At 47.9% G+C, this 16,348-nt stretch overlaps 1 protein-coding gene across 8 annotated transcripts in view; it reads right to left on the bottom strand.

The window, feature by feature from the left end:
- Window positions 1–1,512: 1,512 nt before the first annotated feature.
- The window catches only part of Lcor (ligand dependent nuclear receptor corepressor), a 107,021-nt gene continuing 92,185 nt past the window's right edge, over window positions 1,513–16,348 (bottom strand). For all 8 annotated transcript variants that reach the window (NM_001401972.1, XM_039085725.2, XM_006231418.5 and 5 more), the window contains one exon: window positions 1,513–16,087. In NM_001401972.1, the coding sequence (NP_001388901.1) occupies window positions 10,903–16,087 (5,185 nt within the window). In that variant the 3' untranslated portion in view covers window positions 1,513–10,902. The remainder of the gene's footprint in view (window positions 16,088–16,348) is intronic.

Raw genomic sequence — 16,348 nt, 5'->3', positions numbered from 1 at the left:
TTGATTCATGGACTTTCTGCCTGCCTGGTCTCTTTCTTTGTCAAAACGAGCCTGCTGCAACCAGCATTCCACCTTCCCAGGGTGGAAAGGCTCTGGGCGGGCACACTGGCCGCAGTCATCACAGCCAGGATGTCTGCTAGCCCTGATGTTACAAGGCATGCTCATCCTGAAGGAAACGGGTGTGTGACAAACTGGGGAGGATCCCTCTCATCTCCTGACATTAATGTTTTGAGCATTTGCCTACAGAGCCGTTCACACATTTAACCAGACCCCAAGGGTCTTGGAGCTTCCAGGCAACAGATTAGAAAGCAGCATGTATTCTCGGAGAATCCTAGAAGGCCCCTGTGCCCAGGCCAGTAGAGTAAGGGGGCAACATACACCAGACCAGAACACTGCATGTAGGAGATGAACAACAGGATCTACGTTTCTAAGGCACCCCCCTGCCCCCAATAAGTCACCAAAGGTAAAAGGATGTGCCAAGCCGTCCACTGTTGCCAGGGCCATGAACTGATCTCACCCAAGAATGTAGTAATGCTACAAAGCCCCATTCTAAGAGCACACGGCCACCTTGAAAGGGCACAGGTGTATTAACTTGGGTGCCTTCACGATTGCTGGGGATCTGGAGAGGAAGGGCACACTAGAGAGCTGGGTGGAGGGGACAAAGTGAAACCCAGCAGTGTCATAGGCTCAAGCGTCTGGGAAGGAAGGAAGCCAGTAGTTAGTGCTCCTTGGCCCTGTTTCTATTGCCACTTCTTATTAAAGTAGCAGGTACCAATGGGGCAAATGTCAACTCCCACTGCTACAGACTGTGGCAGATGAAGAGCATTTTTGTCCAGCCTACCTGTACCAACTGGCTTTCACCACAACCTAAAGTTATTAGCTTCAAACAAAACAGCACAAACCAAAAACCAAACACAGTAACAACCCCCCCCCCCAACCCAGAATTGGAGACCCTAATTTTTGGAATGAAAAACTTAACAGTTTTAAACTATTTTTTTTTTTTAAAAATCCTGGGTTAAATAAACACATCTGTAGATTGGAACTTTTCAACTTGAGTGTTAAAGCAAAGCCAGGGTCTGCTGGACAGCCACTACGACTATTCTGTGACACACAGCCACGAGATGGACTGGCTCCATGGGTCTCACGGGGCAACTATGACCTTGAACAGACCCACGTCCAGCAGGTGCAACAAGGCAGATCACAGGAGCAGCCCTGGCAAATGCAAGGTTTGTTTCCTGCTGCCATCCAGCTGGGGTCACAGAACTGGATAGCACCTGGCCGGGCTGGCTTGTTCCCTCCTCTCTGACACCTATGCTGTCCTGCCGTGGATCCCATGACGCTTCGGTTATATTTTCTACCCCCTGAAGTGAAGCATAACTCAGAGCATCACTAATCGTTTAGGGCAGTGCCCGGCCCCATGGCCGACACAGTCTGCTTTCAGCCACACAGTAGTGGGGCAGGAGGCTGTGCCCTATTGTCCCCTCCCCCTTGCCAGTGATTACACAAACACGCTTTAATATCAAAGAACTTTAATATGCTGCAATAAAATAAGCGCCTTGAAAAAGCTCACAGAACAGATGTCAGTGTTAGAGAAATCCCTCCCACACACCCTCTAGCTCCACACCCCATTTCCTCAAACCAAACCAGAAAATCCTAACTACCACGAGAATCCTTCAAAGCCTGGACTTCGGTGTGGGGCCCCTTTTATCAAGAACAAAAACACAGTTATCCACGTGGTCCAACAGGAAAAGCGAAACACAGAAGCCAGAAAGTCTACGAGATTTCAATATTTAAGAGACTTGGTACATACTCAAAGTTAAAATAACTCCAACTTTTATAGCTATACATACTGTTTTAAAGCAACTTAATATATTTTTAATTTTCATATATACACTCTCAAAGGTTCTTCAGGTGAGGTATGTAAACATTGTCTAATGAAAAATTTTCAATGTTTCAAACCAACAAATTCACAGCATACATTGAATTTCATCCATTACAGACACAGTATTTTCCTACACTCACTAACAGTGGAGTCCAGGCCCAAGAGGCACGAGCTGCCCTGCCGGGTGCCATTTGTAGAGTCTTCTCACTGCACTAGTTTGAAAGGCGCTGAGGTCAGGGAGGGCTGGACCCTCCAGAGGCCTCCCCCTTGGGCATCTGGAGCACTGGCTATGACTCACAAGACAGCAAGAAGGAGCACATCCAAACACCTACAAGACTGACCTCGGCGGCAACACCAGGAAGGACCAGTAAAACCTTCCGCAGCCCCTGCCCTAAACTCGCTCTGAAGGGTTGTGGCCTAACAGAAAATCCAATGCACACCTGAGCTTCGGTTAAATTGCATGGCCCTCCTAGGACCCCTGCCAGGCCCCTCAAAGGCAACCACACAAGCCTAAATTAGGGCACTGGGCTGTGCTTTTCATACAGGGTGGGGCTGAACTTCTTAATATCATAATGCATATGGGAAAATAATGCCATGAGATCACAGAGATGACCAGCGCACACAGGCACTGGCCCAGGACCTTGGAGGAGCTCAATTTTGAAAACCACTTGTTCCCTGAGGGTAAACAGCAGGCTTACATTGAGATTAAGCAAGGTTAATGTGGGAGATTTTCATTACAAAATATCAAAGACGTAGGAAACCTCTGGCCAGAATTTCTATTTCAACCCCGTATCATCTACAAGCCCCTCCCCCCACCCCCCCTCACCGTAAGTAGTCACCTCCCCAACAACACAATGCAGGGCAAGTTCTCTCCTCTGCATGCTTTTGGGCTCAGCAGTGGAAAGTTTACCTTCACGCACCCACCTCAATCTAAAAAACACTAGTGAAAAAAACACTAGTGAAAAAACACTATAGTGAAAAACCCCAAACACCATCAGAAATACAAAAGGGACATATTCCAAAAGCCTAGAAAACTACATCACTTCTAACAGTGGGCATCTGGGTGTGGGGTACTCCTTTTCGTTAAGCTTAGGACGGTCACAGGAAAGGCTGCTCAACAGAGTTGGGCACATTAAGAACCTAGCCAGACTCTAGGGGCCATGGACCTCTGGAGCCTAGGCATAGAGGCAGAAGGCAGGACACGGGCTGGCTTCCAAAGGTGAGTCAGACAGAGAGGGGGGATATAGTAGGCCACATGGTTCTCTGATAAAAATTCCTTACATTTATTCTATGGCCAATTGAGCTTTGCCTCATCTGTCCTGGAAAGTAAAATTCCTGGGAAATCGCTAACCTTTTGATTGGCATGTCACCTTTGATGTGTCTGGTGCTGAGAGAGTTCCCACACACTGCTATAGTTTTGTGACATGGGAGCATGCAGAAGAAACAGAAGCATCAATTCAAGTAAAGCAGCCTCTTAGGAAAGGCAAGAGGCATCACAAGAGCTGTCCCCCAACCTGATCCTCTGAGACAACAGGACTGGTCAGCACCTGGGGTCATATTGCTATGGGAACACGTCAGAAAGAAGACCTGGGAATCTGCTCTGCAGACCCAAGCACTGACCTGTACTGTACACCTGTATATATAACATATATAACACAAGCAGGGGAGAAGAGGGGGCGGTTAAAGCTTGGATTGGATGGTCCATTACAGGTCAAATGCCCCAGACAGCTCTCAACCTGCTGGTTTGTTTCTTTCTCCATGAGTGAACTGTGTTGTAAAAGAGGTCCACTACTCAAAATATAATCTTCTACAATATAATGCACACCAACATCACTCAGAATGCGACTTTGTATACAGAACATGTAATAAATATTTCTTAGAAAACTATTTACAGCATTACGTCTTGTGAACATTTAGATGAGAACAGAGTCTACTTTCTGCAAAGGTTAAAAGGTTTTGACCGTCTAGTTCAGTGCTAAATTCCCTGGCACCCAGTTACCCATTCACATTTCATCTCAAAATCAGATCTGCTTACAAACAGCATCTTAGAAACATTCTCCGGCATTACTGTTCCAGTGCATCCCTTGTTCAGAAAAGACAAAGGGAGGCCATAAGGAAACAGGCAAACTACAGTTCAAATAGATGACAGCAATCCCTACATACCTGGTCTCCAAGTACTCTGGAGCCCTGGAGAGGTAGGCCAAGCCAGCCATCCCAGCAGAGTGACACAGTGACAGATGGGATGCCATGGATGAAGCACAGGGGAAAAGGGACATGGGTGACCACAGAGCACTGGTTTATGACACTGTGGGTACTCTGGACCGCAGACCAGGACTCCCAAGAAGCAAAGCTGATTGCATTTTAGAACCATGGGTTACAGATGGGTGGGAGGGGCCACATCTGCACAGATGCTTGATGAGAAAGAGGAGGAAAGCCAAGGTGTACCTAACATTTGTCAACGTGCAGAAGGTGACATGTGTGCCTCTTCTGGGTGTGTCAAAGGGTGACTCTCATAAATCCTGAGAGCCAGACGAGCTCATATTGGCAACCACCATGGTTTCTCCTCATTGCACAGGCATAAGGCTTCTTGTCACAAGACTACAACTGAGGTCACTTCCCTGCACAGGCCATGGAAGTGAGTGGCTGAATATATCAATGGTGCATAGGTAAGTGGGTATGGGGGATGCCCGGATGCTGGGCTGAGCAAAGCCACACTCCTTCAAGCTCTGCTTTGGTCTGGGATGGAGCATCCAGAGAAGCCTTAAGGTTCCCAGTCCATGTTGTGTCTACCCAAATACAGTAAGGGTTTTGAGGTTACGCCTCCAGCCTTTATTGTGATGTTTAGGCGTTTGGTAGCTGAGCACGGGAGCTGGGAGAAGAGATAGCAAGAACAGTTCTGGGAAAGCCCTTTTGACAGTTAACTAATTTTGTTAAAATAAATACTTTGTATAGAAGCATTTGAACAGGAAAACACCACTATTTACACAGTAAAATAAACTCCACAGTGGTGTGTATAAATATGTTCTCTATGTATTTGAAACCAATCACTAATGCAGTCTCCTAGAACTACTACGAATGCAGAAGCCAAAAGGGAAATCAATTACCCTAAGATACAGTGGCTCTAGCAATTATCCCTACCTGTGGTATAAATATACAAAATTATGCAAATCTTATTCGTGTAGTTTCTTTACCACAAATGCTTCCAAGCACAACATACAGCTCTAACTACGACACAACACGAGATGTACAGCATGGTACCAACTGGAGTGGAGAGAAGGTGGGCCCGGAACGGCATTCAGACCAAGCACGGTGAGAATCAAGCAATGAATAAATTCTTCTCATATGATATGTGCTCAGCAAAGCACTGGGGGGGGGGGGGGAGTGTCCCAGAGAAGATGCCACCGGGAAGGGGGCCAGTGGCATAGGCAGGAGGGGAGAAGAAAGGCAATGTACCAAGAATGGCTCCCCGGATGGGAAGCTGCTTCAGACCTGAACACACCAGGGCTTCCCCGGCAGGCTGGGGGGCCCTGGACCTGCTGCGCCTAAAGCTGCTGGTGGACGGACAACACACTGTTCATGTTAAAAAACAAAACAAAAAGAATGGCCTGGGTCAGGGTTCAAACACACAAAGATCGGTCACTTTTGTCCACAGATATTGACCAAGTTTGAGAACTGTAAACCTGCACACACGGTAATGTGCAGGAGAGAAAGGAGGGCTATCAGTGTGAAACACTGCCAGCCCCTGTGCTTTGAGAGAGGCACTGCTGTAGGCTGCTCGATCACTGCAGATCAGCATGTGTCTGTCAGACACTGCTGGTGCAATGTCTCTATCAGTCAAGTCCAGGGTGACCCGTAAGAACGATGACTGATTGCATCCTCAGTTTACAAAACTACACTTTAAACTACACCCTAGCTGATACATTCTATCTACAACTCCTCAGCGAGTGTCTAATGGGCAAAGACAATCTTTTCTTCTTTACAAACACTGATGTACAACGGCTACTGTATGCTGAGACAGACGTGTAAGATGCCACAAACCCATAAGGACTGTTGCAATGCTGGCCTATGTGAAGAAAAATAAAGTGTGCCTAACTGCTCACACAATTTCATAATGGCTTTTGCAAAGATCAGTACACTGACCTGAAAGGTCAGGCAGTTAAGTATTCTAGGCAGTGTGGACCATTGTCTGTTAGTGGTTCTGTTATTTCTGCTTCTCCATTTCAAACAGTGAAAAACCACTCTGGTGCAATCTCACACGATGGGCAATGGGGCGCTGTTTCAGGCAGGTGGTCTACACTTTCAGGGGGCTTGTAAGTGCACCCCTATCAAACAGGCCTATCGGGTGTGAAAGGTTCAGAGTCTCTTGTCACGTGCCTGTGCCCATCGGCAGGCTGTGTGATGGGCTGAGGTCAACACACTGAGAGCCTGGAAAAGGACAACTGGGTGGGGAGAAGGTAAAGCAAGGAATTGACCGCCACTGGCTCAAACCCAAAGACAAAGGCAAGCCATAGCCTTTGCACACTGTCATCAGTGGTCCCTTGGGTGCAGAACAGTGGGGTGCTACAAGGTGACTAGCTCAGCAATGCATCCCTTGTACATGACAGGAGTCTTCAGAATTTTCAAGAGTTGAATTATTTTGAAAGCAGTCTCAAAAGGCTAGTTCCCTAGTTCTGCCATGTTTAAGTGTTAAAAAAGATCTTTCCCTTGAAGGACGCACGCAGGTAGAAGTACCTGCTGTGTGGCCCCGAGGACCTCTTTGGGTATAGAGACTTCATACTTCAGGCGTTCCAACATCTCGGCAGATAGCCAGCCATTAGAAGATATAGAACGCTAGGCAAGAATTCAAAATAATCTGGGCACATAGCTCCGTGGTAGAATGAATGTCTGCCTCGCTTACATCAGGCCCAGAGTTCAAGTCTGCAGCACTGCCCACCAATGAGGAGACAAGGTTCCCCCTTGTTAAAGTTTTTGACACGGCAGTCAATCTGAGAGTACGTCTGAAAACAGATCAATGGTAACACGCTATAAAAAGCGCTTTGGTTGTCACTAGACCTTTGTTTCCATGCTATGCAATTTTCCCTCAACCAAATGCTCACCAGAAGCTCCCTCGGCTGACCTCATCAGAGACAGTCTTGGCTTATTTTAGCAAAAAGCCAGAGGCAGTTCTAGGATTATAAACTATGGGAGCACAGGGGCCAGGCCACAGAATTTTAGAAATCCAAAGACACCTTGCTCAGGGGTTCTTGTCTACAGGCTGGGCGAAGGATTTAAAAGGAGATGAACTTCTTCAGAGCTTACTTGGTCTCTTACAGTCAAGAGCACAAAGTATGTGCATAGGACAGAAGAGGAATGGAGAACCACCCCTAAAAGAGGTTATTTTCTCAAGCAGGAGTCAGCAAATTCAGTTATTTTAGGCTTTGTGGGCTTCATGGCCACTTCTCCAAGTATTTAGTCTATGTCGTGGACAGTCAGTGAGCAAAAGGGCATGGTTATGTGCCAACAAAATGTATACACAGGGGAGGCCAGCCCACTGCACGTCTGTGACTGCTCATCTAAGCTAAGAGGAGGCCTGAACTGGCTGATCTGAAGCCACAGGGATGAAGGTGGCTCCCTAGCTACTAGGCAGCTTCTTGGATTATTCAGTCTGTTTCTGGTATTTTGACAAGCACAGACTTGTTGGTTGCCACACCGAAGCATCTCTGGTTTGCACCATGTAGCACGATGTCATTTCCTATGGGACTCTTAAGTCTACTGATCTATGAACAGCAGCCGTGCCCTCGATAGGCCACATCTTGGTTTACAGCATCTGTCTTGAAGTGATGCTTGCTGATTACTGCAAGGTGCATGGTGGGAAATCGACCTGTGCTATGTGATGTACTGGGCCCCTGGGGAAAGGGATGCATAACTCTTCTCTCTAAGCCATTACAGAATGATGAGGCGCAAACCCCACAGCTCAGCTGTGGTTTAGAGAGGACAGTGTAAAATCTTCAATCAAAAACCCCCCTCCCAAACAAAAAACAAACCCAGCAAGACCCAGGGAATCCCAGGGACTAGCAACTGTAGATCAAGACTCAGGTAACATTCCTATACAGGAAGTTCCCAGAACAGAAAGAGGTTTAGGGCCTTCCCAGTGCACTGCAACACTGTAACAGAGCCGAGGAAATACCAGAATAAAACTCCAAACCTCCATCCCAGGGAGCCCAGTGAGAAAGAAAGTGAATCTCCCAAAGAAGCTTCTCTGATACCTCCTGGGGCATCTTCCAGCTACTGAACAGAGGGAACCAGTCCTCTGGCATCGACTTCAGCGCCAGCCTTTGACAGCCACTTTGTTGAGTGTGGGGAGGGCCAGGAGCAGAATGCCTTTCAGATTTAGTATCAAAACTGTGGGACAGAGTGCATTACATATGGTGTCAAGTCACACTTGAAAATGGCTACAGGAAGGCAGGAAAACAAAGAGGCTGGAGTCAAGGCCAAACCTGGAGATGCTGAGGGGCTGATTTCCCAGCATGCTCTGGGTGTGGAAAGGCCTAGAGCCACTGTCAGGCTTTGCTTTTGTGTCCTTTCTTCTATTAACAAAATTAACCAGGATCAGCAAAAATGAGATTACTTAACCTGACGGTGCAAATTTGGTAGACTGTCTGTCTGTTTAAATGGAGTTACTAGTATCAAGTATAAGTTGATTTTCAAGATGCTTATGTCATTGTTAGGTGGCTATATAATAAACACTTCCACACACCTCGCTCAAATGCAGCATATCTTAAAGAGAACTTTTAAAACCAAAAACCACCATCAGAAAAGTAATGGAATGAATTATAAACTTGGAACTGGAAGCATCCCACCAACTTACCACTCACTCCTCGCCCTAACCTAACCCAAGCACCTTACGAGGGAATCTCCAGGTAGCCAAGGGCACCTCATATATATGGGCATCGGCACACCTGACATTAGTGAGCCTTAGCCGTTTAAGTCACCACAACAATATCCAGTGAAAACTAGAGCAAAAGTTCTTTTAAGCCTTAAAACCATTTTTTAGGATTAAATGAACCTATTCAAATCAGAGTAATGCTTACGTGCGACCTAATGCTGAGAAAGAGTTGCCAGCACTCGGCAGTCTCACCACGATAGGTAGCTTGTGAATGGTCAAGGTCAAAGATAATAATAACAACAATAATAACAATAATAAAACGGGAAATGGGGAAAGGGAGAGGGAAGGAGGAGGCTCGTGGGACAGAGGTGACGTTAAAAAAAGAAAAAAGAAAATGATGACTTCCATTATCTGTGAAAATTCAACACAATTCTCAACTTCTCATGAATCAAATGCTCCAGTCCTAACAAATTATCAGAAGTTTCCATTATCTGCAGCAAACCTTTAACAATAGTAAAATAGGTAGAAGGCCTGTTTTATCATGATTTGCATATAAAAGCCCACCTGGGTTGATCTAAAAAGATCGGAAGCAAACTACACAGAAACTTTTAGTAATGAGAGCAGGGCAGCAGCTGCACACTCGAGCCTATTTCGGTGACAGAGCACGTCAAAGCCGACAGGCTTTAGCAACCCCGGGCTTGCTGACTGGCCCGGTGGGAATGTCAAGTGCACACTGCTGAAATGGAGCAATGTTGTAGGCACCGAGGAAAGCCAATGGGGCCACGCCAGGCTCCAAGAAAAGGCAAACATCACTTTCAATTATTGCGGGTCTCACTTCTGAGCCAAGGGACAGAATGACACATTGTGGGGGAGGGGTGACTCTGCAAGTGTTTAGCCACAAGAACGGAACTGTCAATTTGAGTAGACACCTATTCCAGGCAAAGACATTCACATCCGAGAGTCCCACTGAACTCCACTCATCTGAGGGTGGGGATGTGGCTGCACTAAGACTCTGGGCAGCTTCAGCTGACTGTGTGTCTAGTCTTTCCAAGCCACTGCTCACAACACCTCTCCCAAGTCTGGAGCCGGGATTAGAGATGCGCACGGAGACTCGGAATCACTTCCAAACACTCCAGCCACTGCTAACTGCTCAGCTCACAGATACACTGCCTGGGGAAGGAGGAGCTTTTCTGTGAAACCAGTACAGAAGACACTTGCGGGTAGCAACCACAAGCATGTAAGATGCATATATGCACACGGCTAAGCTTTTCCACTGCCAGAAAGAACATCTCGACTTCCGCTGCGCAGGGAAATACTTTGTGTAAGAAAGAAAACAAGAGTCGCTCATCCTAATGGTCAAATGACAGGCATGATAGTAGTAACATATTTTGGGGCAAAAAGAAAAAAATAAAACAAAACAAAAACATAACAAAAAACAACAACAAAAGAAACTGTAGCACATCTTTGTCTCATGGGCACACAAATTTGAGAACATGATCTGAAATGATTTAAAAAATAAAAAGATGAAGGGGTGATCAACAATATGTGTTTTGGAAGAAAAGTAACAGAAATATTAATCTTTTATAATAATTATAAATCCCCTGCATTCTCCACATACGATAGAAATGATTTGGTTCAGCTTTCAAATATCAATCAAATAAAAACCAAACAAGACAGAGAGGGAGTTGTGCTGCGGGCTGCAAGGTGCACCTGTCCAGGGGCGCACGGGCAGCTGCTGACGGCTCCTCGCTCACTGCCTCCCGCATGTGTGGCGGCGGCCTCCTCAGTGACAGAACAAGTGCTTGTGCGTCAAGTATAAAATACAAGCCTTTAGTCACATACATCAGCTTCTTAGCTTTTGTAAATTTTTAAACAAAAAAGGATAAATAAGGCACTGTACTTCTTAAAACAAAAACTGCTTGGTTCCAAGTTTAAAACCCAAGGAACAACCAGAAAATAACGTACAACTTCTCTTAGCCCCAGAGAAGAACTCTACACGTTCCCTTCTCCAGCTAAGAAGCATTCTCTGACATCTCAAACTGGCGTATCCTGTAACTACAACGAGAAAGGCTTGACAAGCTTATAAAAACAGATTCTGTTAATGCAAAATGAAAGTTTGCTTTCATGGGCCCGTTCTTCAGTGGCTATCCAGGTTTCACTTGGCTTCTAACCGCCTCCGTTTGCCCTGGGAAGAGTCCAGTTTGGCCTTGAGCTTTCTTTTTCTGGGGGCAGTCCGGTTCTCTGGGCTTTTTGCCAAGGGTCTGGCTCGGCCCCTCCCACTGCTCAGCTTCCGGTTTCTCCTCCTGGCTTTTGGGGGCTTTGAAGAGGCTTCTCTTGCGCCCCTTTGTTTTGAAGGCTTTGCGAGCGCTGCAGAGGCTGCTGTGGGATGGCCGGGTCTTCTGTTTGCATTTTCCTTTTCTTTCCTGGATGCTGGGCAGCTCTTCCCAGGACCCTTCCTACAGACTCTCACTTTGTTCTCTTTCAAGGTCATTTTCTTGGATAGTTGGTTGACTCTGTCCTTTGCAGCTAGCTTCTTTGCAGCAGAAAGGACTCTGCTGGCTTTTGTTGCCGGCCCCTTGTCCTTACCGTCTTGAGTACCGGAGCCTTCTGCTCTTTTGCGCTTGTTCTGACCTTCCACTTTAAGCAAGGTTTCTGGCATCTGCTTCCCTCTTCTCCCCTTGCTTCTTTCAGCCCTCTTGGGGTTGACAGGAAACCCATCTGCACCCACCTGGAGGGCGAGCTTGGGGGACATTAACGGGTTGATGCACACACTCTTACGTCCCTGCTTAATTTCAGAAGCCCCACCCACTGAGCTGTCTAGGCGCTGTGCTCTGAGCTTTCCTCGTATATTGGAATACTTTCTAAGGATCCGGGTGCTGGCTGGAGTAGGCAAGTTGGTGGGAGGATGACTATGTCTGCTTTCCCTGACTTCCTCCACACTGTCTTCACTGTTAGGGCCAAGGCTGATGTCACTGCCAGCGTCTGGCTCTACCTGCTCAGGATTCTCTCGTAGTTTAGCCCACAGCTTCTGGGTTTTCCAATTATTCCTAGCAGGAATGGCTCCTGGGAATTTCTTTAAGTGTTTTTTCAAGCGTTCTGCCTGCAGTGAACTAGGGTACATGGTGGAAGGAGGGTACTTCTGAAGAGGGTGTTTAACAAGGGGGATGTCTCCAGGAAGACGAGTATTTAGTTTCTTCACAATGACCAGAGACCGAGTTTCTGTTGTCTCTAAGAACCACTTACAGATGTTAGACAGCTTAAAGTTTGTCATAAACAGCATCTGAACGGGAGAGAACTTTTGCACCTCCAATGAACCCCTACATTTCCGTGACCTCTTCTTGCTCTTCCAAATCTCCTTCAGCTTGTCAGACTTGCTCCTGGCTCTCGATGTCGGCTGAGTTTCTTTCTCCAGCTGGATCCAGCCCTTCTGAACTCTCAGGTACTGAGCGTTGAAGCTGGCGATCAGCTCCTGGTTCTCCTCCTCTGCACACCAACCCACAAACTTGGGTTGCTCCTCTGCCACCGTGTCTGAATCTTCCTCGTCTAAGGACTCTGCACTCGGAGAAGCTCCACTTTCCTTTGGCGCTGGGTTTACTTGTGTAACTTGCTTCTCTGAAGTCATTTTTGCAGTGTCCAAGGCACCCACACAATGAGCAGGCCTCAGGTTGTAGGTTGAGGAAGGCAGTCTCTTAGGCCTTCTTACCAATTTCGGTGGCCCAGCAGCATCGCCACTCTGACTGGCCGATATCGCAGCTGAGCTACATGGAGCACGGCCGGCACCATCTTCATGGTGGGTATCCTCAGCGTCTACCTCCCTCACAGCGGCCTCCGTGTCCTGTATGACAATATGTCCCGGGTTCTCTTTCACCTGCTCTGGGTCTCTCTTGCAAGGAATGCTGTCCGAGGGCACGTGAGCATCTTTCTCATCTATCTTGGACCACACACGGGTTCCCAGGTTGTCCTGAGGAGATGGCTGGCTAACAGTGGCTGGGTCACTGCTTGGGGAAGTTCCTCCCTCTTCCCTTTTAACTTCCTTTGCCAACAGGTTTTTAACAGTCTGCCTTGTAATGACACCAAGTCCTTCAGCCTCCTGCTTGGTCTCTTCATCAGAGGAATGTTCACTGACACCAGGGTTTTCAGTGTCCTCCAGGCTGTCTGTATGGTTGCTGTCAATCACTGAGCCCTCAGATGTCACCCCACCACAGTCCCCTTCTCTTTTAGAATGCTTTACAGCATGATTTTTAGAAACGTTGACTTCAGAACAAGCAGCATTTGAATCCAAACCCTGGCTCCCTGGGTACCTGTCAGCAGAGGAAGAATCTACAAGCTGACTTCTCAGGCACCTGTCAGAGGCCTCGGGGAGCTTTTTAGCCTTTTTCTTCTTGTCCACATTCTCTTCGGGTGAGCCAGAGTTTGGCTCACTCGGATCATTTTCTGCTGAGTATTTTATATCCTCGTCATGTGCCTCCAGGTGTCCTGTTCCACTTGCCACCTCACCTCCTTCCGTCTGGCTTGGGTTCTTCTCATCAGTGACAATGCTGCTCTCCAGTAGGGGCAGGGAGCCATCTAGCAACAGTGTCTCCCCAGGGGTGTCTCTGGCCTCAGCCTCAGTGCTGCTGCTTTGGTCATGCTCAGACAGTTCTAGACTCAGGGGAGGATCTAAAGCCATAGCAGGACTTTTATCCGCTGAGCATGGAGAACGCCCCTCTCTGACGGCTGTTTCGGGAGAAAACTGAGGTCTCCATGGGAGGTCTTCACTGCCCTCCCCAGAGGTGAGGGGGATGCTTCCACCTGTCAGAACCAGGTGGCACTCCTGTGCCTGCATCTCCTCTGGTCCTAGCAGGGAGGCTGCTGGTGGCTGGTCTTGCTCATGGAAAGATAGTACACTTGCTGTTGGGGATGAGACCACAGTGCTGCCTTCTGGCATCTCAGACGGATCCTCATTAGTGAGGGCAGCAGGCAGAAGACATGCTGGGCTGGAGGGTGTGGTCTCTCCTGGCCTAGGGGAGACGCTAGGATCCCGCTCATTCTTGGTGAGGCAAACCTCTGGCTCCTGATGTTCTTTCGCTGATGATGTGTCTTTGTCCCCCTCCTCGAGGGAGGTTCTTTCTTTCCTAGGATCGTCACGGGTATCTTCTTTCAGAAGCTGCTCACCTGCTATGGGAAGCTGCATATCAACTGTGGGAATTTGCACATCCACTGAGGGAAGCTGGACATCCACTGTAGGAAGTTGTGCATTCACTGAGGGAAGCTGGACATCGACTGTAGGAAGTTGTGCATTCACTGAGGGAAGCTGGACATCGGCTGTAGGAAATTGTGCATTCACTGAGGGAAGCTGGACATCGACTGTAGGAAATTGTGCATTCACTGAGGGAAGCTGGACATCCACTGTAGGAAGTTGTGCATTCACTGAGGGAAGCTGGACATCGGCTGTAGGAAGTTGTGCATTCACTGAGGGAAGCTGGACATCGGCTGTAGGAAGTTGTGCACCTACTGAGGGAAGCTGCTCATCTGCTGTAGGAAGTTGTGCACCTACTGAGGGAAGCTGCTCATCTGCTGCAGGAAGCTGTGCACCTACTGTGGGAAGCTGCTCATCTGCTGTAGCAAGCTGTGCACCTACTGTGGGAAGCTGTTCATCTGCTGTAGGAAGCTGTGCACCTACTGTGGGAAGCTGCTCATCTGCTGTAGGAAGCTGTGCACCTACTGTGGGAAGCTGCTCATCTGCTGTAGGAAGCTGTGCACCTACTGTGGGAAGCTGCTCATCTGCTGTAGCAAGCTGTGCACCTACTGTGGGAAGCTGCTCATCTGCTGTAGGAAGCTGTGCACCTACTGTGGGAAGCTGCTCATCTGCTGTAGCAAGTTGTATGCCTACTGTGGGAAGCTGGACATCTGCTGTAGGAAGTTGTACACCTCCTGTGGGAAGCTGGGCATCCACTGTAGGAAGCTGTGCACCTCCTGTGGGAAGCTGCACACCTCCTGGAGGAAGTTGCACACCTACTGTGGGAAGCTGCACACCTACTGTGTGCTTTGAGGTGGGACCTGTAAGAGTCTGCTTGGGAGTCACCACTGCCTCTGATGTTAACGGTGAGCAGCTTCCTTTTTCTTGGGAGCATAAATTCCTGGCCAGCGTGCGAACAGTTGGCAGCTCACAGCAATCACCATTGAAAAAGTATCCCCGGGTACTCTTTCGGGCTGTTTTCCGCGAAGATAATATGGATCTTTGATTCTCAAAGTGGCATTCTGTTATTGGTTGACTGATATAAACGACATCACACTGGTTGTCATAATCATTTATCCTCAACCCTGACGCCCTCTTACTTTTCCGAGCAGTCTTGATGGAGGCCGATATCATCTTGGTTTGTGAGTGGCCATTGGATGCTCTGTGTACAGCTGGCGTGGGGCTGGGAGCTAACCAACCACCTTTGGAATGATCAAAATGGCCCTTGTCTCTGGGGTATGGCTGGAAACCCGCCTTGTTTCTACCTACTGAGTGAAGATGGTTCTCTTGCTTTGGCCTTGCATCTTGCTCATCTGTCTCTAAATCCTGGGGTGAGGATGTTCTTGAGCCACACTGTAAAGCATTCTCTTTGTCTGCAGCACTGGACGAGTTTCCCATAAACCCTGAGTCCCATGTCTCTTCTGATAAAGCTTTGAATGAGTTTCTTTGAGAAACAATACAGCTACCACCCTCTTCAGTGTTCTCAGCCACCAGCTCCACTGCAGCCAGACTTTGGACTGATGCTGGGGCACTGTCTTCAGCATCCTCACGGGGTTTCATGTCTGTGTCTTGCTCCTGGCCAGTGGTTTGCCCCTCTAAGCTTTTAGAACTGTGGGGGGAGTTAAAAGAGGAAGAATCCAATGTACTGAGGCATCCCACAGTGGGACTGTCTGCAGAACCTGTGGGGTTCTGTTGGGCATCTGGAGGGCCGGAGGAATCTTTCTGGACAGTGCTCAAGGCATTCTCTCTCCCATCTACAGAGTCTGTTTCAGGAGGTGGGTCCTTCATGGTTTCTTCAGTCACATTCAGGGAGCTAGGAGACCCCGATGAGTCTAAGAACAACTTTACGGAAGCAGGAGAACCCCCATCAAGACACGCATCATCCTTTTCATCGTCTCTGCTGCCCAGGCCGGCACAATCCGAATCTCGAGCAGAGACATCCATCACTGAGGGTCCCAAAGGCTGCAGGTCCTCAGAGCCTGGCTGAGACTCGGTGTACAGGTCACTCAGGACACGGATGAATTGCTTCTGATGATGGGTGCACAGCTTGACCATAAACTTCTCCAGCGGGGACTTTGACGGATGGTTAGAATCAGCTACGGGTGCCTCTGCTGAATCCTCTCTAGACAAAAACAGAAAGAAGAAGAAATTAGAATTTCCAAAGTATGAACTGTATCAGAGGCTATTTATACTGTAGAGAGAGGGCATTCTGGCAAAAACTGTCATTTACTTCCAGGTCTGTTGTGTACTTGAGCTTAAGAATATGTAATTAGATTGCAAAGCCAGCCCATCTTACTCTCAAAGACTGAGTATCTCTGGTACGTTTCTCTGTTTACAGTGCTATGAAATCAAAGAGGACCTGGTACACACTAGGGAGTGCACT

Source organism: Rattus norvegicus, chromosome 1 (genome assembly GCF_036323735.1).
Source record: "Rattus norvegicus strain BN/NHsdMcwi chromosome 1, GRCr8, whole genome shotgun sequence".
NCBI lineage: Eukaryota > Metazoa > Chordata > Mammalia > Rodentia > Muridae > Rattus > Rattus norvegicus.
This window is presented reverse-complemented; position numbering and strand designations above follow the sequence as displayed.